General features: G+C 39.2%; 1 protein-coding gene across 2 annotated transcripts in view; it reads left to right on the top strand.

Moving 5' to 3' along the window:
• Positions 1–26359, top strand: part of COL9A1 (collagen type IX alpha 1 chain) — an 83670-nt gene that overhangs the window by 10816 nt on the left and 46495 nt on the right. The window contains exons 6-20 of one of the 2 annotated variants that reach the window (XM_027787852.2): positions 6699–6776; positions 7578–7598; positions 8723–8797; positions 9349–9384; positions 9495–9557; positions 11848–11901; positions 12513–12548; positions 17162–17185; positions 17470–17523; positions 19224–19277; positions 21010–21042; positions 21131–21187; positions 21903–21956; positions 23235–23288; positions 25756–25809. In XM_027787852.2, coding sequence (XP_027643653.1) covers positions 6699–6776; positions 7578–7598; positions 8723–8797; positions 9349–9384; positions 9495–9557; positions 11848–11901; positions 12513–12548; positions 17162–17185; positions 17470–17523; positions 19224–19277; positions 21010–21042; positions 21131–21187; positions 21903–21956; positions 23235–23288; positions 25756–25809 — 747 coding nt within the window. Of the gene's footprint in view, positions 1–6698; positions 6777–7347; positions 7535–7577; positions 7599–8722; positions 8798–9348; positions 9385–9494; positions 9558–11847; positions 11902–12512; positions 12549–17161; positions 17186–17469; positions 17524–19223; positions 19278–21009; positions 21043–21130; positions 21188–21902; positions 21957–23234; positions 23289–25755; positions 25810–26359 lie in introns of those variants that run through there. The other variant, XM_055810414.1, reaches the window with a different exon arrangement.

Below are 26359 nucleotides of genomic sequence, written 5' to 3'. Positions count from 1 at the left end.
TACCTCACACCAAAGAGAGCAAAACATTAATCGAGCAAGAACTGAGACCCCTCTTTCATATGCATGCACTGACCACCACCTAGAGACAATTAAATGTGTCACTGGCAGAATAAATATTTTAGATCATTAATGTAAAGGGAGTATCTCCTGTAAAAGAGATTGATGGAGGTCTTTTTTGATCTACTCTGACGTTCACACAGGAAATAAGAGACCCATATTTAAAACTCTGTGCTAAATCAGAGATTATCATGAGTACCTTATACCTCAGGAGACTGTTCTAATCATTGTGCTACTTGGTATGATCATGGTAACAGTTGCTTTTTCTCTTTAATTAGTTTGAGTTTTTTGAAAAAGACTTGACGTGGAGTAGAGGCTGAACTCTTAAAAAAGGTTCTTGTTTATGAATCCTATGAGGGATAAGTGTAGCATCGGAGACTAGATCCAATCCAAGCGAAGGGCCCAGCAGGGCTGAGACATAAAGCCCATCCTTTTCCACAGTGCCTTCTCTTGGCTCACTCAGGATATCCTACCACCATATCATGGCTGCTGTGAATCCCTTTGTTAGATATTGAACTTTCCCTGGAGCATTGTAGTAGACACCTAAACTCACTATGGAGCGCTTCTTTATTCTGTATAGCAAGAACAGGCAGTGAAATACTTACTCTGCATCCTGTTTAGATTTAATGTTGAAAATATCCTTCTCATGCTACTACATTGCAAGGAGAGTTTTTTTGCTGGAAAATATAACATCGAGGGTGACATATGGTAAATATTGAATGCTTTTGTGCCCTTCAACAAAGAAAACAATAAAAAATCCCTCAGGGGTCTTATTATTTATCTGATTTAGTTTCTGAGGCAAGCGATAAATATAAAATACATACAAAGTGACATATCTGTAATTTCTGACAGAAACAAGTTGGTAGCTGTCACATCTGCATTTGGCCTTTTTGACATCCATGAAAGCGTTTGCTCAGCTAGTGTTTTCTCAGCTGATGAGTTATACTATACTTTATGCTGAATAATGTGATAATTTTGTCCCATGTGGCACTAAATCTCATTTAAGACTTGGGGAAGGTTATTTCTCAATTCACTTTGTAGGTTAAAAGGAAATAGTTTCAAAAACACAGTTGAAAAAATTGCAGAAAACATTGATAAGTTCCAAATATCATCCTGTTCCTTTTCCAAGGATCCTCTTCAAGTGTGTTAGGAATATATAATACAAATGGTAAGTTACTCATATGTATATCAGGTACTTATTTCAGAACAAGTTGAATGGCAAAAGAGAATCAGATACTACATCCCTACACTGAAGTTTTGCATCAACTTTGAAATAAACAGTGTGAAGTGAGATATAATCTTTTAACTATATTTCACAGTCTGCAAAAAAATATGGCCAAAGGATAACCAGCACTGTATAAACTTGAAAAGGGGAAACATTACAACACAAGAAAAATCTCATGCTTCATCTCCTCTGTAGGTATTGGTTACTATATTGCACTGGATAGAAATCAGTTTTACAGAAAGCTGCCCCAGGTGTCTGAAAGTGGCTATCTAATGTTGCTATAGATGTGGATTAGGAAATTCCTATAGCTGAAAATTTATACTAATTCTGTTGAAAACACAAGTTAGTCTTTGAAAATGTAATTCAAAAGTGGTCAGCTGGAGCTGATAATGTAATGATTAGCTGCATATATACCTTAGCTTTGCTAACTGGTCTAAGTGATACTGGTGCACGAATGGGATGATGAACACTTTACGTAGTCTTTGCATGTTACTATGACGAAAAAAATTCTACCCTAGTACTGTATTCCTTTTTGGAAAGACACTTAGATTAAATGCACAGAGAGCTATAGGCATTAATGCAGTAGTATTACAACACCTGGTATACAGTGCCGCAGTTAGTATACACCCCCAAGTTAGGCACAGAACCATTCCTTTAAAAAGAAGGAGGGTTTCTTTTGTCTGTTGAAGTAATGATTAGAAATGGCAGCCTACAAATGAGGAGAGAGATGTGGTACTAAGATCACCTTGGCAAGAACTCAGACTTCTCCCCCTTCTCTTTTGGTGCTCTGGCTGACCTTTGGCTAGGATTAGGAAGACGGGAAAAGCAGCAGAGGAAACCTCCTTCCTCTGCAGCCTGTGTTTTGCAGCGACTTGCTCTTTTCAGCAAGGTATACAAAAGAGGAAAACTGATTACCCTAGGCTCTTCAGGCATCTGGTAGGGGAAGAGTATTTAGCATTAAGTTCTGTCTCATCTATGTTTAAGTACATACGTCATTAGGCACTAGTGTGAATTTACTTTAAATATAGGACACCCTTCTTCAGGGATGAAAGGGCAAAATGGAATTAAGTAATTTTTACAATTCACTACTTATCATGCAAAATATTTGTTTACACCTTTAGCATGCTTCTGGGAAGGTTCAGTCTTATTCAATGTATTTTATGAAAAAAAATATCTTTGCATAAGGTAGGTCTTAAAACAGGAATATGATGCATGTTTCTTGACAAAAAGAATAAGGAAGTATGGAACAAATTATGAGGGAAGAAAATAAGCATCGCATCACATTTTTAAACCGAGTTTGGATGTCTAAAAATACACTTTAATTAAGACAGAACTGTGGGTTTGACATAGAACGCACTGGAACGAATTGCATGGCCTGTGCTATGAAGCCTGAAATGACAATGGTAGTGGTCCAACCTGATACTACAACACTGTAGGTTTAGGAAGACAATATTCTCTGAAATTATGATAAAGAAATCCCACAATCTGATGGACTAATAATTTAAAATTACTATTTATATTGAACAACTTTCTGGTTTAGCCCACACATTTAGTTTCTCTTTAAATAGAGTAAATAAATCTATGTTCGGGGATATTGTAGGCTTATCCTTTAACCTGCTTGACTATACTCGGTTTAAACATCTTAGCAGTCTTGGTTATTTAATATGTCCCAGGCACAATTTCTAATTTATTTCCAGGCGTTGCTAAAGTATATTACTTCCAGTGGTATAATTTCTAAAGGGCATAAATTATGTGTTTCCTATTCTTTTTTGCAATATTGTCTGAGTGCTCTATTTATCTTCCAGAATAGGTCAACTTCTTATAAATGCGCTGTAATACATGTCATTTTAAAAGAGATTCTTCATTGCTTGTTGTTACTGTGATTGCCTAGGAAAGCAATAGAGTTCTATTAGAAACTACAGCTTGCCTTTGAGTCTTTAAAAAGATGTATTCCAGGATTTCTGGGATGTTTTATGGAGGACAAATTTTTATACAGGTTTACAGCTGTGTTTTTTTTTTTTTAGATAAAAAAGAAGATAGCTCTTTTTATCTAAAAGTAATTCAAATAATCCACTATAATCTCTAAGCAATACAAGATAGAGCATCATTTCAAAACTGAAAAGGAACTTCCTCAATTATGTGTTTATTATAGAAAGGTAAAGGCATCCATTTCTTACTGCTGAAAGATTAACTGATCTGAGATGATATAAATTGCCTTACTTTCTGCGATTTCAGAGGCATTACCCTGATTTTCTCATAATAGACACTAAACACTTAACTAGAAGTTATCCTTGATCATTATTTAATTGACATTTAATGATGCTAACTAGTTCAGGGCAGCTACATCACTTGTAATATCTAAAAGGAAGCTGCTTATGAATATTTGCTGAACAGGGATTATTCTACACCATAGAACAGATTGTGTCTGTGTACTGTAAAAAGTCATGTCTCAGTTTTTTTTCCTCACCCTGTAAAATCTCACATTCAGAAGGCTGAACCTTTGCTATGGAAAGTCAAATAACACCAGAATTTGCTGTACTGCTCTAAGGCTTTGAAAAAAGATGCAAGGCAAGTGAAGCTCTAAACCCCTATTACATAGATGTAGGAAAACATGTGGATAAAACATGTTTAAAATAGCTCTAGAATGAGATATGTTTAAATATGTGTAGCTTAATCTTGATGACTTAAGTCAATAGCAGATTTGCCTTAGGACAAATGTAGGTATCATTGACAAAAATTTGTAGAAAACCTTCACCCGAAAATTGCTTAGCTGAGTTGTACTTCTCCTGAAGGGATGTCTTACCTTGAATCATCCTCAAGGCAGCAATAGCCCAGAGGGGTACAGGGAGCCATTTCTCCCAGAAGGGACCTACAAATGTGCTCTGAGGGTCATGGTATTCCTTAAAGCCTACAGTACTGCTAAATGTTTCCCTGTGACTGATGCTATACTGAAAATACTATAGATATTTAGGACTCATTTACATCTTAACCTTCACCTCTCTCATCTAAAGCACTAGTAAGACAGCTGAATTGCATAGCTGATACTCTGATGTGCAAAGCTGTGGGCATTTGCAGGCATTTCCATAGAACTTAAGAGGACAAAACAGTGAACAGACAGGTACATCTAATCCAATTATATCTGTGCAGACTAAGAAATTAAGATGACACGAAAATCCTGTAGGAATCTTGAAAAATAGATGACAGAAATATTGACCTATGAGTCTTAAAAGATTACATTTTGATAACTTTGCTTCATGATTACCCCTGATTTATCTGAGGTTCATTTCTTAGAACTTTGTACCTGTACTTCATCCTTAGTAATACTATGGTCCAGTTATGTACCTCTTTCCCTGTGCAAGTGAGCTTCAGAGATGGATAGCGCTGAGACTCAGAACTCATAATCTAGTTGTACAGTATGAAATAATTTATCATATAGGTATCATTTGATCCTATTTTTATGCATTTTTATGAATCCTCATCTTCAGACTCCAGATACCCACATGTTTTTATTATTGTATGGCTGCCTTGTAGTATTAAATTACAGTATACATTCAATTCTTTTACATGTATATTACATTTAGTTGTCTATTACTAAGAACTGGGAAAGGTTTTAAAACGAGAATTTGATAAAGAAGGTAGAGAAATGACTCACAGATAGTGGTGTCAGATAACAGGTAAAAGAAACAAGGGTACTGCCTCTTTTGTGCTTTAGTCTCAGCACTCTGGAGACTGATGACTGCTAAGTAAAAAGAATTAGAGATATGATAGCAAGGATTTAAGGAGTGGCAGCACTGAAGTGGTAAAGGTGAAAGCAAAAAAAAGAGAAGCAACTTGTGGGATTTGTGGGTGGCTTGCAGAGATCCTAAAGGACTTTAGACTCAAAGCATTAATTAGCTCTGTCAGTAAGCATGAACTAAGTCAATGTAAGGATGGTGATGGGACAGAAAAGCATCTCAGAATGACAATCTGCCTTCCACATCAGTTATGGGCTGGGACTGAAGAGAGCAATGAATGAGGTATCCTAGAGGAAGCACAGAAGGCTGCCAGGAAGCACCAATACATTATGTTGTGGGAGGGACGGTGGGGAACTACTTTAGCTCAATAGAACAAGAAGAAAGGCTCAAAGAAGCAAAGAAATAAGAAGTGAAAGCCCCCAGACATTCTCTTCTATTTTCAGCTTCTCAGAAAAAAAAAAAATAGAATCTTTTCCATACCAAGGCTCAATGCTGTAACGAGAAAAAAATTCCAAAACTTTCCTTCCCCCCAGAGCCTCAGCCATCCATAATGAAAAGAAAGTAATAGGAGCCTCTAAATTTTATCATCAAACTGAGAAATCTCTGGATAAACTACTCATTAGTGGTCCATAAGTCAAGCTGATACTATGTGGGATGGGAAGAGAAAACAACCCAAGACTTCAAAACTTAGATACAATAAATATGCACAACTTAATGTGCTTGTGGTAGTTAGAATTCCATGTGATGCATTATATATCTACAGATACACCTCTGAAGCTACATGTTTGAGCTATTCGGTAACTCTCAGCAGAGGGTATGTTTTTTAACCTATATAGCTCATCAAGAGAGTTTCAGTTGCAACATCGGGGAAGTTTGCCTTAATCCTCTGTTATTTTCTAGTGGTAATTACAAATGTTAAAAGAAGATGTGAAATTTCACAGATGTATAGTACCCAGCTGCAGACTGTTTCCAGTGTGCATATGTTCCTGCTTCTTGAACTTCGCATGCTTCGACCATGTTTCTGTACTCAGACCTGCCATTCTTCACAGGCACAGCTATCCACTGACAGAAAGTCCTTTTGTGTGTTGAATAAAACCGTCACAGAGCATCAGGAAAAATGCCTGTGCTTAGAGAGAACATGTAAGAAATGACACATGAGGAATATTGCCTTCTTTTAAATCCCTTGGCAAGTTTATGCCTCCTTTTAAAAAGACCTTCACAGTTAGAGGTGGGGGAATGTAGAACATGGTACCCAGTGACAGGACAAGGGGCAATGGGCACAAACTGTAACAGGGGAAGTTCCTTCTAAATATGAGGGGAAAACCTCTTTACTTTGAGGGTGGCAGAGCACTGGAACAGGCTGCCCAGAGAGGCGGTGGGGTCTCCTAGGGAGGCCTTCAAACCTCACCTGGGTGTGACTCTGTGCAGCCTGCTCTAGGTGAACCTGCTTTAGCAGCAGGGTTGGACTAGATCTCCACCTTCCAACCCTGACCATTCTGTGATTCTGTGGGTGCAGTGTGAGGCGCTGCTCTGGACCGAGCTCTCTGACACACCCGTAGCTATTCCCATTAAATACCTACCTTTTAAAACATGCCCTTAGCTGCCCAGTGTTCCTCCTATTACACCCTCGGCCAGGGTGACCCCCTGACCCAAATTAACGTGATCTTTACCGCATTTGCCAGTTCGAAATCCAGTGGATGGTGATTCACTGCGACCCACTGCGACCCCAGCGTGAAGGCTGTGGTGAACTGCCAGCCCGGGTGAGTGCCCTGCCCTGCTCTGCCCGGCCCTGCCCTGCTGCCCTGCTGCCCGGCCCTGCCCTGCTGCCCTGCCCTGCTGCCCTGCCGGCCCTGCCCTGCCGCCCTGCCCGGCCCTGCCCTGCTGCCCTGCCCGGCCCTGCCCTGCCCGGCCCGGCTGCCCTGCCGTGAGGCCCGGCCCTGCCCTGCCGCCCCCGCCTGCCGGAGCCCCATTTCTCCCCCCGCTTCCCGCCCCGCGGTGCCGGGTTTTACCGTACCTGCCCGGAATTTGGTGCCTTTAGAAATCCAACCCCCCAGAGCAGCAGCAGCCGCAGCCTCGTTTTAACCCTTCCGTGACCTACTTTCCTCCCCGCTCCTCACCCGCTGCTTGGGTGGGAGACCTCTGGGAGCTGTGCCCTGCAGACGAGGGGGATTTTGGCAGCCGCCTCCCCGCAGCCCTCGCCTTACCGGGGAGCCCGACGGCAGGAGACCCGCGGCAGGGGCGGGGGAGGGCGCGGGCCGGTGCCCAGGGGAACAGCGGCAGGGCAAAGGGTTAAGGCGGTGCTGGCGCTCAGTCCTCCCCTTCCCAGCCTTCAGCCTTCCTCCAATCCCCGAGACCCTCCCCACGGCGTTTGCCGCCGCCGTGAGGGGCTGCTGGGGCTCACCTCGCCCGCCCGCCCCGGCAGCCGCAGGCCGCTCCATCCCTCGCCATGGCTCGGGCTCCGCAGGGCCTCCTGCCTCTGGGGCTTTTCCTGCAGGTTCTTTGCTTCTGCCTGGCTCAAGTAAGTTTTATTCTGACTTCGACTCTGTTTTTCTCCCTCGCAGATAAGCCAGACGGTAATCGAGGTAAGTGTGAGGGAACGAACCTGCTCCGAGCTCAGGGCGAGGGTGGGAGCTGAAGAGAGGCTGAAGGCCGCCCACATGCCCTGGCACCGACCCGCCCGGGGTGTTCGATCCTTTTCTTCCCTCCAGCAGCTGTAGCCGACCCTGACGTGGTGCTGGCAAAGGCGAGTTGACCACAGGGTGGTGGGTGCCGTGTGTGTCTGCCTACATGGTGCTACCTGGTGGGCATCAGGCAGGCGCCGGGTGACATGGTGGGGCTTGAGCTCCATCTACAACCACCACCGGATGGAATATTTCTGTGAAGACTGGTACAGGGAGGAACAGTGTCCGGAGCAGCGGCACTGTGTGGAGCAAGGGGCCAGCTCAGGGCCTCAGCAGGGCACGGGCCAGTCTTTGGCTCACAGAGCACCGTTGTGGGGCTGCAGCCAGAGCTCGCTCTGAGGAGAACAGAGCCCCCCATTATAGGTACGGAGACCTGTAAAAAAGCCTTTCTCTAGATTTCCACAGGCTGGTGGCGCCTCCCGCCTCCCCCTTGGGAGCCTGGTGCTTTGAGAAAGCGCCTCTGTAGATGCTAATGTAATCTTGAGGAACCAGGGGAAAATGCTGAGCCAGTCAGAGAAGTAGGGAAAGGGTGGTTTTAAATTTTCTTTGCCAGCACAAACTCCTAGGAAGACTGTCTCCTTTGTGTTGGCTGCATGAGTAATTAGAGGAGCTTAGTGAATTTCATTGTTTGATTTGCAAGGATCACTCTTTTTATTTCTGCCACCCTGTTATTGCCATATGGTGTTCAGACCCTGCTGGGTCAGGCAGTCGAGCCCCCTCCACCTTGCCCTGTCCCTGGCAGTGTTGCGGGGTGCAGGAGGGTGGCTGGGCCTGGGGAGGGCGGTTAAACACCTCACCTGTCTCCCGCCCACAAAGGGAGCATTGTTGGTCACTGCAGTGGCAGCTAACATGGGATATCGGGCCCGTGCATCCTGACATGCATGGAGTGAGGATGCAGCTCCTCATCACGGCTGTGACCCTCTGACTGACCCACAGAAAGTCACCTCTCATTGTGCTGGTCCACCCAGACTGGCTGTTACAGGTTTGCCAGGCTCTAACTGATCCTTTTTTTTACTCCTTGTCAGAGAGGTCTCCCTGGTCCACCAGGCCCCCCAGGTCCGCCCGGGCCGCCAGGAGTTCCCGGTATTGATGGCATTGATGTAAGTGTTTCCCATGCCCTGCCTAGGAAATAGGAAATGCCTCGAGGTGTACCTGCAATTTGACCCCAAGGAGTTTGAATTTGGCTGCAGATACACATAGGAATTGATGGGTCTCATATTCAGTAGTGGGCTGGGGTTTGGGGGGAAGGTGGCCTTTCAGATTATCTCTGATATGGAAAATACAGGATTATTTTTTTTTTTAGTGTAACCAGCATCATATGCTTGATTATTTGCTTTAAACGGGGTGTAAGGATTTTATAATTCTAATCTCAAAAGGGATTACATAGCATCACTCATACTAAATCACGATAAGGATTTATGGCATTGTTTCTGATAGGAGCTACTATGTATTTTGCACAAATTCCTGTCAGAAGTTTCTGTGATTATTTCTGTTAGTTTATAATAGAGATCACGTGAATTTAGTATTGATTTCCTACAATAAGAATCAGTTTGAGATTATTCTTGATAATCTGTAAATCAATGTTTTTCATGAAGGACCATGAAAGATCGCTGTAGCTCTGACTGATAACTTCCTTTTCATATCTTGTTAGGGTGAGAGAGGTCCGAACGGCCCCCCCGGTCCTCCAGTAAGTAATTTCAGCTACTTTGCATTTGCTCCTGTGAGAGAAGAGATTCTGAGTTTTGTTTCTGCTTCCCTCTCTGAAACATGCTCAACTGTCCCATTTAAATCCTGAAGGGTCCAGATGGGGATGCAGGCAAACCAGGATCCCCTGGCCTGCCTGGAGAGCCAGGAGCTGATGTGAGTATACTTGATTTTCTGGAATTTCCTTTTTTTTTTTTTTTTTAAGAAAAATACTTGGCTTTGGTCTATTTCTGTGGAAGCATGACCTCCTTTTGAGGTCTCTGGCTTCCTTACAACTGCCAGTGAGTGCCAGTAGTGTGTGTTGGAGGGGCAGGAGGCCACGCTGCGCCCTCTGGAAGCAGCCTCAGGCGAACGCCCCGCGCCTAGCGGGACAAAGAGAAGGGCAGCAAGGGGAAGAGGAGGGGGATCCGTGCCTGGGCAGGAGGGTCCGCAGCCCCGAGGACACCGGGGGCTCCCGAGAGGCCGGGCCTACCCACCGCCGGGCAGGCCCACTGCGCCGGCGCGGGTCCGCCGGCAGGGGGCGCCTGTCGCTGCTCCCGGTCGGCCACCCGCGCGGGTCCGGGGGCGGGCCGGCCCCTTGCGGGCGGTTGGCGGTCAGTGCCTGGAGGTGCGGTGTGTGTGGGTTGGTTATAGTCGTTTCAGGTCTCGTTCCCTAAAACTCGGAGAAAATAGGAAGGAAAAAACAGACCCCACAGATTAGCCCTGTAGGCCTGATGTTTCGGTAAAAGTGTTATTAAAAGAACCCACAACCAACCTGCCAGACTTCACCCAGAGCCTCTACCTGCTGATATACCTTCCTTTCTCTGTGGAAAATAATACAGAAGAATAAAGTTTCAACATCATCTAGTGTTGATGGCTTGTTAGGTTGTATCTTTTGAATAAATTAGTGGCAATAAAAGCACCATACATTTTTGGGAAACTTTGTATTTCTCTTGAGAGCAGTGTTTGAAAGCTTTCCTTGCTGTTAAGCAAGATTATTACATTAGTATTTAGAGCTTATGCCAGGAAGCAGGCAAGCTTATGTTTAATTTATGTAAGTGGTAGAATACTTTTATAATTTAAAACAAAGATAAAGTTTATATACAGCAATCAAGTATATTAGAGAATATTGCAGATTATATAAATGAAAAAGCGTGATATTTATAAAGATTGCAATAGTGTTAAAGGTTAATTCTTAATTTGTTTTTAAAAAGAGTTTTATTGGACGTGGATCTGAAATGTTCAGTTAAACTGTTCAAATTTCAAATGGGTTTGCCATGAGTGGTATCTTATACCACTTCATCTTTCCCTGAAAACAATACAGGACCACAACCTATTTGTACATGTCAAAACCCCATAAGCAGCTCTTTAAAAATCATTGCCTCTTATAATTTTCACTTGAGGCATGGTTTTGTTTTCCTTGCCAGAAGTCGTGGTAACACAATCAGGTGAAACAGTGTGTTTTAGATTCCACACAGCTGTTGATATTTGTTTGCACTTGTATATTGCTCATATTAGTGGATCAGTGAAACTGTAATACTAGAGTACTGTGTTCTGAAATGGTGAACCTTTTTTATTTTCATTTGAAGACAAAACACAGGACCTTGTTGTACCCACTGTGCATTCAACTTTTAATTGGGGCTTTAGATTTATAATGCCTTCTTTCATGTTTAATTGATGAAGCAGTTCTGACTTTTTAAATCTTATTTTTCTTTCACAAACTATTTCAGAATCAGATTTAATAGATTGAGTAAAGATACTGTACAGTAATTGCTTGTAGTGATCATGTAAGCATTTGAAAGCAAATTATCAGAGAAAACATCCCTTTGGGTGAACATTGTATTGCTGACAGTTTACCAAAAAGAAAAGTATTTGACAAATGTAAAACCAAGGCTTTTCTTATGGATATCTGGAAATTTCTAAGCAATAGAAGCTGCTTAAAAAATTGGAAATAAAAGAACTCCAGAAGACTTTGTAGTTGTTATGTCATGCTCTTGAATTTTAGCCAGATAGATAAGTGTGGTTCAAAGACTAACCTTAAATCCAGCCTGGCAGCTTTGTTGATTTTTTTTCTTTTTTTTTCTTTTTTTTTTTTTTTTTGTCAGTGAATGGTTTATTTGAAATGGAAAATACTGACAGTTGTTTTTAACCTGAGCCATGAACTAAATTCTTCAGTTTTCCATTGAGAGAAATAAGATCATGTGAAATCATGTGTTTAGTTTAATTGTGACTTAACTGCATAATTTTTGAAGGACACCTGTCGCCGGCACTGATGTTTGTCACCAGAAGCTAGCACTTTGAACTTGGGCAGTTCTATCTATACATGTAAACATGTATTTGAATTGTAAGTCTCCTGGAGTTCCTTATCTCATTTAATAGCTTCATTATTCTATGTTTTAGAATGTTTTCTGTTGTGATTAAAAAAAATGTAACCTTTGTATTAACGTTGTACACCTTACTTCCAAAGGGATTCACAGGACCTGATGGCTCACGTGGAGCCACAGGGCCAAAGGGACAGAAGGTAAGAAGACAGTTATGCATAAAATTATGGGATTTTATTTTTTAGCAGGATTTTTGTTTTTCTTTATGCAACTAATGAGATGTTGTAGCCTTTCTTACAATATTAAAACATTTATAGAATACAGACACATTGGGCCCTTTTCACACAGTACAAAGCAAGTTCTATTCCCCCAGCCAGCAGTAAGGAATGGCGGCATTAGACTGAGGGCATTAAGGCTGAGCATTTTCAGTAAAGGTGAGGCTTTTTTCATCTTGTTGTACTGCAATTTTGTCATAGTAATAACATGCAGTGGGAACTGGAACAGTGAATCCTGACTTCATCAGCAATCAGACAAATGAAATATACATCAGAAGTCAGAGTAACTAGTATCTGTTGATATTATTTTTTTTGATGGTGGGGGGAAAGGCCTGAGGCTGTATCTTTTTAATATTGAGAAAGTCATTCCTTTGTATCAAGTATCACCGAAACCAGCATAGCGTTAATGAATTGAGTAATACTTGCAGAGTATGTCCACTAAAGGATACCCTCCAAAAGGTTAGAGCATCTTACTGTATGTTGTTCACAAAACTCTGCTAATGCCTCTTGAAAACCTGAATTTTTATCTTTTAAAGGGTGAGCCAGGACTGCCAGGTGCTCGTGGACTTCCAGTAAGTAATATATTTAGTATATGAAGAGGCTTTTTAGGCCTTAAGAATCCTTCATATTGATACTTACCATTAAATGTAATGAAGAAAAGCCAGATGTTATTTCTGAGATTTTAGAGAACTCAAAATATTACAGTAGTATATTAAGGAATCTTTTTGTCTTTATATCGGTGGGTAGATGTTACTGAAAGGACATTAGGTTTGTATGCTGTAGAAAACAAAGGAGCATGTGTGATGTGGTCACAAGTTTTGGATGCGTGCTGTTGTTTTCCATCTCTTTGTGAAAATGCTGTAGACACAGGATAGCCCATGTTTTATTTGCATATTTTAATCTCCAGTTATTCCTGTTTCAGCTCCTTGCCACGTGTGTAAATGAGATCACTGAAGTGTAAATGCTGTATGGGACTTCCTGTGCTGTTCAATATGGAAACAACACAAAATATGAGAAAGGGTACAGACTATTGTTGCAGTTGGCGTGCAGATGGATTTGACATCTGACTTTGGGAACTGAAAATAGTTGTGAATTTTAGGAATTCTACATGTTTGAAGAAGTGAACGATGGTCAGTCTGTAGAAACTTAAGATTATATAGGAAACCAGGAAAAACCTCAAGGAAAATGAGTTATCGAACAAGATGACACATGAAATTTTAATAGGGCTGCACATAATTAAAGTTTAATTAAAAATTAGATTCATTTTGGAGAAATTATTGGAATTAGATAGAAGAGGCATTGTATTCTGAAATAGCACTCTTTGCTATGAAATTCTGCATCTTCAACTGTATCTTCATATTTTTGACCATCTCATTAACTTCCATTAAATTTATATTAAACAATCATTTTGATATTTGGCCAGAGAGGAATTTATAATGTTGTTCTTGAAGACATTACGTTATAGACATGTTCAAACTTAAGATGAATCATTCTATGTGAACATTTGCATTTAATTTTCATGGATGCTGTTTCTTACCTGAAAATCTGGAAAATAGGTGATACTTTTATAATGGCTTGTCAATCTGTAGACTCAATATGTGAGGTAAATTTAGTCACAGAAAGTAGCAGAACTGAGGTAACTTCTAGGTAGACTGAAAGCTCTGCATTTTTCTGTTAGAGGTTTGAGTTTGTTTTCATTTTTTTTGCTCTCAAGTAGATAAGGAAATAATTTCTGAGTAATTTGCAATGCATTTGAAATGTGTAGCTGGAATGAAGAGCTAGCTTAACTCTGACAGATATGTTACTTAGATGATATGGAAAAAAGTATACATGAAAAGAACTACTATAGGAGAGGAAAAAATGGGGAATTAAAACTGAATTACTGAAATACTAGGTTAAATACTGTAGTGTTCAGCCTGTCAAGTGAAATAAAAACTGACTGGGAAAAATATACGTGATTTCACCTCACCATTAACAGACTAATGTGAGAATGAATGTTTTAAAAGCCTTCAGAAAAAGTGGGTATATAAAATATACATAAAGAGGGTTGATCTCAGCTTAGAAGTGGAGAAGTTACTATGACACCAACTTGTCAAGGTGGAATGCTGATTCCATTCGGAGAAGCACTTACCTAATTCAGGTCTTTCGTGACCATATTTTGAGACTGTAAAAGCAATAAATCTGATGAGATTTTGGACCATTGTTCAAACTTCAGTGGTTTTTGTTTGCCCTGTAACTCAGGCTTAGGCTGGTAACGCTTCAGTGAACCTCAGTAGGGATTGCCTTTGGAGTTGTTCTGCCTCTGCTTAATAAGCAACTGGACCTTGTATTTAAAGGCGAATCTGCAGGAATATTTATAATGAGGAAATGAGAATTCTTAGTTATTTAAAGGTACAGAAAAGGTAGATTTACTTAGTCACCTCCTGTCATTACCCTTGTAATTATTAAGGTTAAGGTTAATCCTCAGACCTTGCATTTTTAGGAAGAAGCCTAGTGTTTGATTTGTTAGCTCTGTGGTTGTTAACCCGTACATGCTGAATTCATATGGAAAGATTAATGCTCAGAATAATTCTCTTGGGGAAATTCCATTTACACAGGCTTTCCTTTTGATGAATGCCATTAAGCTGCTGAAGTCAGTTCATTAAAGTTTCTCAAAATGGCCAACATCGGGCATCTCACCTTTAGTGAGATTAAACTTAGAGTAATGAAACCTAATTTAAAAAAAAAAAAAAAGTAAAAAAAAAAAACAAAGGTAGATGTGGTAATGCTGGAGCATGATGGCTCCAAGTCTCAGATTCAAAGACTTTTTGAGAAGTTGTTACAAGTGTGAAGTAATGGGGCTGTTTAACCTTTGCAGGTCTTTGGCTTGATCCATGAGACCTAGCTTCTAGAAACATAGTGAGCACACTTATGAGTCTGCATACTAGTTACATGATTAATTGAGTGTTTAGGTGTAATTATGCACTGCATTGAATTCAGTCGGTGACCTTTTGCATGTGGAGTAGTCTCTGGATGGTTACCCAAAGACTTCATTTCTCACAAAAAAACCCCTTGCTTAAGTTGTTAAAATGCTCAGTGTAAATAGAAAGTCAGAAGCTTTGGCTACAATGTTAATTAGCTTTAAATTATTATCACTGTTTTTCAAGCTCATCCACTGGAATTTATTGGCCAGGTTGGGACTTCAGGGTAACTGAAAGAAAGGATATTACGTATCTAACGTTTTACATGCAGCATTTGCTTTTCTGCTTCTGTCTCCCTTTCTTGCCCAGAATGTATCCCAGAAATCTTAATTTATGTTCTTTTACCCCCCCTTTCCTCTGTTTTTTCCTTCTATTATTCAGTTTTAATTTGTTCACCTTTTCTTATCTGTTTTGTGGATAGTCTCTCAAATGGCAGATTTACAAAATTAGTAGAATACTTCTGATTAAGTAATTTACCACCAGATATGCTGATGTCTCTGATCTGGCCCTGGTAAATGGACCTGGGACTACTACATTCAGTGCATGTATTGCACCCTTCAATCCATTCTCCCTGTTAAGTTTCCTCTAAGTTTTCTAATAGTTGATACATTGCTAGTGTTTTACAGAGCTGACATATGAGTAGAGTTGTGTGGATTTAGTGACAGAGAAATTAAAAATATTTTAAAGTCTACTAAAGCACAGCTTCTGCCATGGGGTACACATACAAATACTGGCATGTGATTCTGGTGGATGGCAGCAGGTCTGTGCTGATAATGGGAGGTACTTAACAAATCCATAGGATAAGTGTCTCTGAACCAGGTGATTACAGAATGTGTATTACTGCCCATGTCCATGCATTCCTTGTGCTCTGTGGGTCAGGTTAAGCACCTCCAAAGCTGGCAGCAGACATCATCTGGGGATGTAAGGCTGTAGTCCCAGGCTGCCTGGAAAGGCTTCCCCTTTAGGACACAGACAGAGGCAGGAACATGGGCAGCTGGTTGGGATCATTAACTGCTCTGTGTAGGTCCTTCCTGGCTGATTTCTCTGGAGCTGTCAAGTCCGCAACTTTGCTTGGAGGGAGTTCATGGTCAGAAGGGTGGAGTAGCTGGATGAGGAGGAGGCATGGGTTGCTGGGGGAGAGCCCCTGCTTCTTGGAGTCCTAATTAGGGGGGTAAGGAGGTGCAATGAAGTGGGCAGAGGAGGGAGGCTGGCTTCTCCTGGCCCTGTGTAGGGGCTGGACACAGTAGCTGCTGCTTTCGGTATCAGTGACTTGCCCTGCCACTGTTGGGGGCTTGTTAGCAAGTCAGTTTCCTTCTTTCAGAGGCAGGTGATACTAGAATATCAGATATGTGATACAGTGAAAGTTTGATCTGTATAGTGAAATATAGACATGTATAATATAATGAATTGCAGCAAGGGACCTTAAGTAGTAGCAAAGGAATTATGTAGGTTATCCAAGGTGAAAAAGTTTACTTTCTGCTGAGTATTAAATGGTCAAAATGGAATGACTCTGATAAATGCTTGAAATTTTCCCTGTGTTAAACCAAGTTTTCTAAAGACAACCTTGTAGATACAATCCTGGTATGATATTCTGTGGCTTTGAAACTCCACTCAGCCTAGGTGCTTTATTAAATCTGATCTCTTGAAGATCAGTTTTCTTAGAGGGAGTGTATTGTCTGAGTAGGCATAAACAGATTTGTATCTTAGACACTTCTCATTAGAATGATTTAGAGCAATACTGATGAAAAACGTAAACAGGAGCAGTTTGGTGTTCTTTGTGATTACCAAAATGCGCTAGCTTAAAGGATTTAGACCTCAGGGAAGCAATGGCAAAAAAAAGAAGAAGTATCTTTTATTATCCACTTAAATGCATTTTTAGAAGGAAATTATTATAGAATAGGTGTGTTGATCATGCTATTAATCATTAGCTAAACCCAAAGGCTAATGTTTTCATTCCTTTGTGGAAGTATATGGGTTGGAAAAAATGTGGAAATAAATGAAACTGCAAGGCAACTTAATCAGTAATTTAATCTTTCTCCTAATATTGATTACTTAATAATAAAATAGATATTTAACATTAGTTAAACCCAAGTTTTCAAAATTATTTTGCAGAATCAAACATGAGGATTTTTGTACCTCTTTATCCCAAATACTCTGTTCTTGGCAAACAGCTTGACTAGGTGTGTAACTCTCCCCATATTTCTAATCTTTTCCATGTTTCACAGGGCAAGGGGCTCCTTGGACCACCTGTAAGTATCATTCTTATGATTCATAAATATACAGTTTAATAAATCTGTTTAAATATTCAATAAAGCTATTATACTGTAATAAAAAGTAATTAAGGATTAAAAATCTCTTTTTTCACTTATGTTCTATGTCTGTTATGTATGATTTCTTCAGCTACTAATGAGGTTGCTTAGGTTTGTGATATGTGAAGCAAGAATACTGGTGTCTGAAGGCATAGATTGTTCTTGGATGCTTGTTATAGAGGTATTGTATGGTTTAAAAATACTATTTAACTTGGTTGTTATAGGGTCCAGCTGGGGCAGCAGGACTTCCTGGAGAAGTAGGTCGTTCTGGTCCACCTGTAAGTACTACTATGCTAAAAATGTAGGCTTATTCAATAGCTACAAGGTAATTATAGAAAATAAATGAATAATTATTATGCCATCTAAACATTTTTGGTTATAACAGCACTGGAAAACATTGTATTCTGCTACAGTGGTCACTGATAAGAGTTAAAATCCTGTTTGAAGCTCATCAGAAATAAAGAACAATGAACGGCACAAAGTAAGGCCCACCCATTAGATCAGAATTAAATGTTTCATGTAGCGTTCCATACTCTCCTTTGCCTCTTATTCAAGGAAAGCTAAAATAAAAAAGAAAACCTGCCAGAAATACAGGAAATGTAAAACTTAACATTATATGCAGACCTTTAGTTTTTTTCCTGTCTTCTTACATATACTTACGGTACATGACCACATACTATTTCTGTTTTGCATTTGTGTATCAGTGAGCATGGCAATTCAATATTTCTTCTTAGTCTCATTTTGTGTGACTCCATCTACTGACCTTACTGCTAAACTGTGCATTCGGTTTCAGCACACTGTCATATTTTGACTCCATACTTTACCACTGAAATGCAAATTGAAACCAATTGTTAATTTTTTACTTGAAATCTGAACTAACATTTAAAATTTTGTTTAATGAAGCATACTTTTTGATGCATACCTCTCCCTATATGTTTTGTTTAGTCATATAAATGAATATAAAAAAGAACATTGAAAGCTGCCAATCTGTTTCAGAAGATGATCCATCTAGCTCATTTCTTGTCTGTAGTAAGGGCTATAATGGATACCTAGGGAAGCGTGCAGAATATTTGTAAAATGACAATTTTTTTGGTCATACTGTCTCACATTCTGGCAGTTGGCAGGTCAGAGACTGCCTGAATCAGAAATTACATTTGTGCTGTCTTTCAAAAGCTATATATGGGCCTATCCGCCATCAATGTAGTCGGTCCCTTTTTGAATCCATTTATACCAGACAGCTCCACAACACACTGTGATAAGGAGTCCCACAATGTAATTATACACTTTGTGGAAAAGAAATACTCCTTTTTAGTGTTTCTAAACTTATGGCTCTATAGCTCATGTATTGTGAGAATTAATGAATATTTTTTCTGTATTAATCTTGTTAATTTCATTTATAATTTAATACGATATCAAAAATGATTTTGAAATGACAGTGTTAAGTAAAAACGTGCTCCCTGTCAGATTATCAGATTTATTCAGCATTCAGGAAAAAATTATTTGCAGAGGTTCTGTCTTGTCTTTACTTCTGAAAGCACTGGTCATCATAACTTCACAAACAGCTGAAGATTCTGTCTTGGTAAATTCATCTTGGGCTCTGAAAAAGGGGATTTTTTCCTTTCTGTGCTTTGGGCACTTATGCTAGTTACTAGAATTTTTTAAAATTCAGAACTTAATTAGCAGTTATAAGATAGAAAGAAGTGTGCATAGGTGATCCTGTGGTCAGATGTTTCAGCTGTCTAAAGCAGCTGAAAATGTGTTGTTCTTTTGTAGGTCTTATTCCACAACATGACTTCTATTCTACTAAAAGATCAGTTTTCCCATTCTACTGTAGGAGCCGCGTTATGGGTTTTAATTGGATACCTAGCCTTTCCTTCTGTAGCTACTTAACTTCTCACTGTTGTTGTGTGGTATGAGTATGTAATTGATGGTTGTCATTATTGCTTTAAATCAACAAAATTATTTTACCCTTTTTTAGGGAGATCCAGGAAAAAGGGGGCCACCAGGGCCACCAGGACCACCAGGTCCTCGGGTAAGTGATTTCCTTTAATATGTGCTAATGTCTAAACTATGTATTGTTGATTGAACAAAACTTCTCAAGTCCTACAGGTGAATACTGACTAGGATTTCAGCAGACTATATTAATTCATAATACCTAGAGGCTTGTGTTCAAAGCCTGAGATAAAACTCATTTAATCATATCAACATATGATCTTCTGTTCAGTGAACAAGTTTCTAGTCTTTATGGTTTTAAAATATAGTTTGAAATGCAAACTGTAACTTGTGCCATGATGTCTTCCCATTTCTGCTAATGGTCTTAAACTGTAACTTTTTATAGGTTTTAAACTTCCCTGTGAATCATAGTATTACTGTAATTGTAGACTTTGTTGGGCCTCACCAGTAGTACTTTAGCAGAGGTAGACTTTTCTCTGTTAGGAGCAGAAAAAAATGATATTTGGCTCATGAGCCAGAAATATATACTCCCAGGTGAGTTAAGATCTAATGTCTCCCTTGCAATCAGTCCTACTACTTGCAAGGGATAGAAGAAAGCTTTACATCAGTGCTTTGACTCTCTAGGGGAATGGTTATCTTCTTTGAGCCTCTTGGGAGAAGGATGTGTGTTATGCCTTTGTTTTGTGACTATTTACCTGCCCAGAGAGATAAAAAGGAGTGTTTGGCAGACATATCGGAGGCTCAGTGTTGTCAAAGGCAAACTGCTGCAAAATATGTGTCGTCATAATGTCTTTTAAAATCTGTGCTGTTCCTCTGCTGGACAGATCCTAAATCCATATGCTTTATTTATGCCATGTTTCTTGTTTTCATGAAAATTGCCAGAGAATTGGCAAAGCCATTGTGAAACACATGAATGGTCAAGTGGAGAAGAGTATTTAGGAGACAAGTAAAACCAAATTCTTAATAATGGCCTATGCTGCTTCTATTCCATGAAAGTTTTGTCCTCTTTAGATTTCTGAAGTGCTACAATCGCACTCCAGTTGATGACATTGTTCAGCCAAACATACTCTCAGATTTTTAAAAATCCTTCTGTATAGTCCTGTATATAATATAATGTATATAATAAATATAATCTGTATAATCCTTCTGTATAATTCCTTAAACTCCCCTGTATTTCTCTCTGAAACAATGTTTTCCCTCCCACTGGGCTTTAGAGAAGCCAGCTGCTGCTGTGAAATCATATTTCTCCCTGTTGTGCTTCATAAGCATCCCGTTAGCTTCCATCAAGTATTTCATTTAATATGAGGAATGGCCTTGCCCCCACTGAGTCCATCTTGTTGTACACTGATCTCTAGTTTATTGCAATTCCATTAACTGCCAGATATCTCATTCATCTACCAACACTTGTGTTGTGGGAAGTCTATTTTCTTTGTATAGATCATCTTTTGCTGAATGGTAGTAAGTTGGAAAAGTAAAGATTATCCTTATTAATGAAATTGTCTTGGGTTCTGTTGGAAATTCACGGGGTTTGGATATATTTGCTCTATATTTAACAGGAAATATATTTTAGGTAGCTTAAAACCCAAACGAAATATTTTGTTTTTCAGAAAAGCTGATCTAAGTTAAAGGACAGGATTCTGCAGTTATATGCAAACCTAGAATAAAATCCTATACTTTAGGTTCTTTTTACGTTGGAGATTATACATCTGATTCCAGCTTTAGATAGTAGTATTTTCTGTTTCATCTAATGACTAATGAGTCAGTCTGGTTATTTCTTTTTTACTGACTTGGATTAATTTCATTTAATTTAGGGAACAATTGGCCTGCAAGACGGTGACCTGTTGGTAAGATAGCTGTCCGTGATTTTTTTAAAGTAGTCTCAGACAACCTTATTCACCATATGTGACAGTAATGATGTTGATGCTTTTCCAGTGTCCCAATGCATGTCCACCTGGCCGCCCAGGACATGCTGGCTTAATGGGAATGAAGGTAAGAGAATCTGTTTGTTCAGGCATCCCTTACAAAGATACTGTCTCAGGGCACTGGGGAAGGTAATTGCAGACTTGACAAAAGGGCAGTTCATTGTTAATTTGAAGAAAACATTGCATCAGCATCGATGCTTAGGGTTATTTCAACTCTTGACTGCTAAAATAACCTCCTGTTGTTGAAATCTCTTACTGCTGCTGTAATTTTCAGAATAAAATTTATGTGTGGTCCTGAAAGGATTAGAGTATGTGAAGAATTGCTACATTTAATTTCTGGACTGTTTGTAGTCTGACTCCAGAAACTAAATATTTCCCCAAATTCTTAGCCTTTTTTCCTTCTTTCTTCGTGGGAGACCTATAACATATTAGATGCAAATTAACACTTTCTGAGTCTCATTTCAGGTAAGATTTTTTTTTTAATGTGTTCTTTGCTGGTTTCTAGGAATACCGTTGGCTTGAGGAAAGCGTTATAGGGTAACGTAAGAAGGAATACTAAATGCCTAGAAATACAGTCTTGTTAGATCTGGGAGCAGGTTTTTTTTGAACATGGTACTTAATATATGGTGTTAACTAGACAGCTGAGGAAGCAGTGCTGAATGGGGATTGCAGAGGGAACAGCAAGATAGTTCTGAGGAGTCTGTCTGTTTTGCAAAACTCAGTTTTATAATTTTGAATAATTTATATTTATTTATTTATTTTGTGTTTTACATTTATTTTAGGGACAGAAAGGTTCAAAAGGAGAGTCTGGTGAACCAGGAAAACAAGGTTATAAGGTAAAAAGAAAAAAAAATAAAAGGAAAACCTGCTGTTGTTTTTAGCAAGCTAATAGTAGTTTAACCTCTTCTTCAAAAACAGTATTATGTTTTGTTAGAACTATTGTTTTACCAAACAATTAATAATACCAAATAATTAATTATAATTACCAAAAAATTGATTAATTGTAACCAAAGGCATATGCCTATTCTTCAGTCATCTGTGCTCTGTATTTACTATGATGCAGGAGTCATACTCTTCTTGCTTTTTATGTTGCTCATTCAATGTAATTATTATGGAACTTGTGGCAAACTTTATTTTTTGGAAGTAAAATGTATTAATTGGAAAACTTCCAAACATTTAAATACAGATTTCTATGGATTTACCAAGTAAATTGTTCTGTAGCACAGATGAGTAGTAACAGGAAGAATGAGAAGGAAGAAAAATGTATTTGTGAGGGAAAGGGCACAGTATAAGTTCATAGGCAAAGAAAGATTTATAACTATAGTAAAGAGGCCAAGTCTGATTCAGCTTGAAGACTGAAATGTAAACTCTTTTAAGGTGTTTCATTTGAATTAACCTTGGTTAATATTGAAATATATGTAAGAAAAGTTGAGAAGATTTGCACAGCCTTTGTCCATATTTCAATGCTAAAGGAAAAACATCAGAGAAGTTTTCTAAAAAACCCCTGTGCTCTCTATTCCTAAGCATTTTGAAAATAATTTATTAGAAACAACTTGCCTATTTTTTCCTGGATGTTGAACCGTTGTCTCATCCCTTTTTGTAAATTAAACGGGCAGCAAGTACTGGCCCGTTAGTGTGCACTGTCATTGTATGAGAGAGGTTATCATCTAATCAAATAGGCATTTGATCAGTTAAGGAGTTTTATCACTTTAATTTTCAAAAAATTCTGACCACCAGTGTAATATTGTGATGCAGAGCTACTAGTACATCCAGTCCATTCACATATATGAGTATACCTTCATTACACTTCTAGTCTAAAAGAGCAAGAAAGCCTAAAGAGATTAACATAAAGGAAAAAAGGAATGACTGGTTATCATCATTATTCTTCTTTGTACTGGGGTTGCTTTGAAATTACCCTTTTGACTGATAGTTGAACAGAATGTGAACCTAAACGAGTATCTGTCTGTTCTGTGGAAGTAGTGTGACTTCATTTGGATTTCCTTCAGGCAGGATATAGTGACAAAACCCAGTAAGTAGTAAATGTACCTCCTACAATGACAGAGCAATATGCATGATATGGATTAGCTACAGATGTATTCCTTTTGCTTTCCCAGGGTGAAGAAGGGGACCAAGGACCCAGTGGTGAAGTGGGAGCTCAAGGCCTTCCAGTAAAGCATTTCCTTTTAAATAGTGCTACCCATTTGCTTTATTAGGTCATATCTTTTTTTTCTTGTTACTTAAGAAAACAGATATTATAAAACCTCCGCACACCTTTCTCTTTACTCTGCTGTATCACCTCTGAGTCAAAGTAGAATGATTTAAGTCCCTCCAAAAAGCTACATTATCACTTGGAACAAAGCTCTAAATAGTTATATGGAAAGGCTTAATTTAAAACATGTTTCATGTCCTAAACTTTGTGTTGTGCTTAGATTGTGCAAATAATTGGGTGGGTTTTGTCTGTCTTTTTTTTTTTTTTTTGGCCTTCCTTTCCATAATTTTGATGACTCCGACTTCATCCTTGCAAAGCTAGTGTTTGTTTAAAATATGGTTATCTGTGAAATTCAGGCTTAGCTAAGACTTGCAGATGAAGTAGCAGCCACTGAAGAACATATTTTTTTAATTTTTATTTTTTCTTAAGTTTTTCACCTTTTTGCATGCCAAAGAAGCATCCTTCAATCACATCTATGATTTTTAAATAATTTTCTTGTCCTGTTCCTCTTGATTTCTTTGTCCTGGTACATACCTCCTCAGCTTGTTTCCTTGTGGGGAGCTCTTACGGTTACCACAGCTGAACAGGCAATAGGGAACAGAATAAAGGCGTCATTCTAAGTAAGAGAAATAGGCATGACACATGTAATTTCTATAGTTTATTTTTTGATGGGATCTTGTGCTTTTTTCCTAGGTGTGAACCTGTTTCTTTAATGCTGTTGGTGTCCAGATGTGATATTATACAGGGGTTTATGTTGAGATACATGACATCCCAGTCCTAAATTACAGAATTCTCTATGAACATAAGACAACATAAACCCCTGGATTAGGACTAGAGAAAGATAAAGAAAGAACAGAGACTAAGTAAAGGAAAGGGTGTAATCCTTATGTCTGATACTGATAAAAGTATCCTTGGTGCCCTGGTGCAGAGAAAGTAATTGTGTAAGATGCAGCTTTTGCTATCTGAAGGGCCTGTGGGAACAAATTGGTTTAACTCAGTTTATGGCAAAGTTCTTTAATTCTTATGAAATAACACAGTAGAATGAAGAACCTGACTTACCTTTTTGTTTTGTGGGTTTTTTTTTTTTTTTAATGCATTACTCGTTTCACGTCACTGTTTCACCAGTTGATGACCTTACAAACAAGCTTTACAATAATTGTTTCTTATTAAAATGTAGGATTCCTAATATGCAGAAAGCAATGTCAGATAGACAACCTATGGAAAAGAGCACAGAAAATGCTTTAGAGCACAGATGGAGAGGCTGTAGACTGTTGTATTTTCTTGTATGTTTCTTACATGAACAAATGTAAGGCTCAGGTCCATAGAAGGGATTAGGAATCTGGTCTTCTCAGCAGCACCTGCAATGCAACACTTTTACGTAATGCATTGACAAGAAGACTTGACAAGGACAGCCACCTCTGGGAGAAGTGTTGCTGTTGATAGAAAGAAGGGGGTACCACGCGCCTACTTCTGTCTCTGATTTTGGAACAAGGATTAGACTATGGCTCTCTCCCTTGTTGGGCTGCTGTAGTCACTGTTGCATTATCATGATTTTTCTCATGTTTTGGGCTGACAAATCTTTTAAGTGTTCTGTGCAAGATTCCATCTAACTTCGTTAGGAGTAAATAAAAGGGCTACCACATCTAGAGTCTGGTCAGAGAGTAGGTTTGCCTATCCTGTGTTGAAGTCCCTGTGGCTGTTTCATTAACAGTTGTAGTTCTTGTTGCAGGACAAACACGTTATGGCTGAGGGTTTGGTCTTTCTGCAGAGAAGAGGCATGTCAGGCATGTCATGTAGTTTCGGTCTCTCGGGAAAAGGGAAAAAAAAATTGAAGCCCAATTTCCCACAAAACTGTATTTTGAAGAGAAGTGATGAGAGCTATGATACATCCTGCTGCACTAGGAGGTCTGCTCAGTCCAGCCTCTCACTGTGTGGCAAGCATACAGATTTACTGCTTGTATTCTGAAAAACCTTGCCCAGTTTTGTCTACCTCTACAGTTCTATAAACTTTCATGGTACCTTTCTCCTGCATCTGTCCTATACCCCACTTAAGACAATTTAGCACTTTTGCAAATCTGGCCTTCATGTATTCCTGTCACACAGGCTGCACAAGGGGGATGCTTCAGCTCTGTGGTAACCAAGAGGAGAAATCAGTGGGGTTTTTTTTCAGTTCTTAAGGCACATTTGTGGTTGTATAATTCAACTTGGTATTTTTGTTATTCTTTTAAAAAGTCTTAAATTATTGAAATCTGAAAATGTAGATTAAATATTCTAATATAGAAGTAGCTGGATTTCTCCTTCTATATGAAGAAAATAGTAAAATAAACATAAAGAAAGCATGCAGAACTCTGAGTCTTCTGCCTGAAAACCAGGGCAGTTCTGATGAAAAGATTTAAGGGTAATTTGAATATACTTTTCATTTTCAGGGCATCCTAGGTGTCCGAGGTATAACTGGTATAATGGGACCTAAAGGTACCAAAGTGAGTATTAACCTTTCTTTCCATAAGATGGCCTGGATAAAAAAAAATGAAATACACCACTGAATGTTTTTAAAGCTTATTTAAATTTCTCTTTCCCCCCCTCTGCATTTTCTTTTTCCTGCCAGCTGTATTTCCATAGCTTCTGTACTTCTGGTTAGGAAGAAAGGCAGGCTGGTCCTTCTCCTTAATGAAGTGCATGTACTTTTCACACCTTTCCCCTCTGATCCTTGAATTTATAGTAGTTCGGCATGTGTGCAAGTATGTAGTTAGCAAGATAGCAAGGTGTAACAGTTATAAACTACAGCATATTTTATTTAAAGCTAAAATTTATTAAGTAACCCCTCCTGTGAATTGCATCTTCCTGAAGCCTTTTGCTTCCACTGTCCCAGTTTTTGTCAGGATTTCTTATTGAGAGTTAGGGTTTTTTACATTCTTTTTGTCTCTTGCACCTTTTGTGTCTTAAATTGCTGTCAGTGGGATTCATGTTTATATGGTCTGTGACCTTGCTGGGGTAATGTTCCTGCTGTTCATCAAAGTATTTCTAACTGTT

This window comes from Falco peregrinus, chromosome 7 (genome assembly GCF_023634155.1).
Source record: "Falco peregrinus isolate bFalPer1 chromosome 7, bFalPer1.pri, whole genome shotgun sequence".
Lineage (NCBI taxonomy): Eukaryota > Metazoa > Chordata > Aves > Falconiformes > Falconidae > Falco > Falco peregrinus.
The sequence above is the reverse complement of the archived record's forward strand: the minus strand, read 5'-3'. Positions and strand labels throughout refer to the sequence as shown.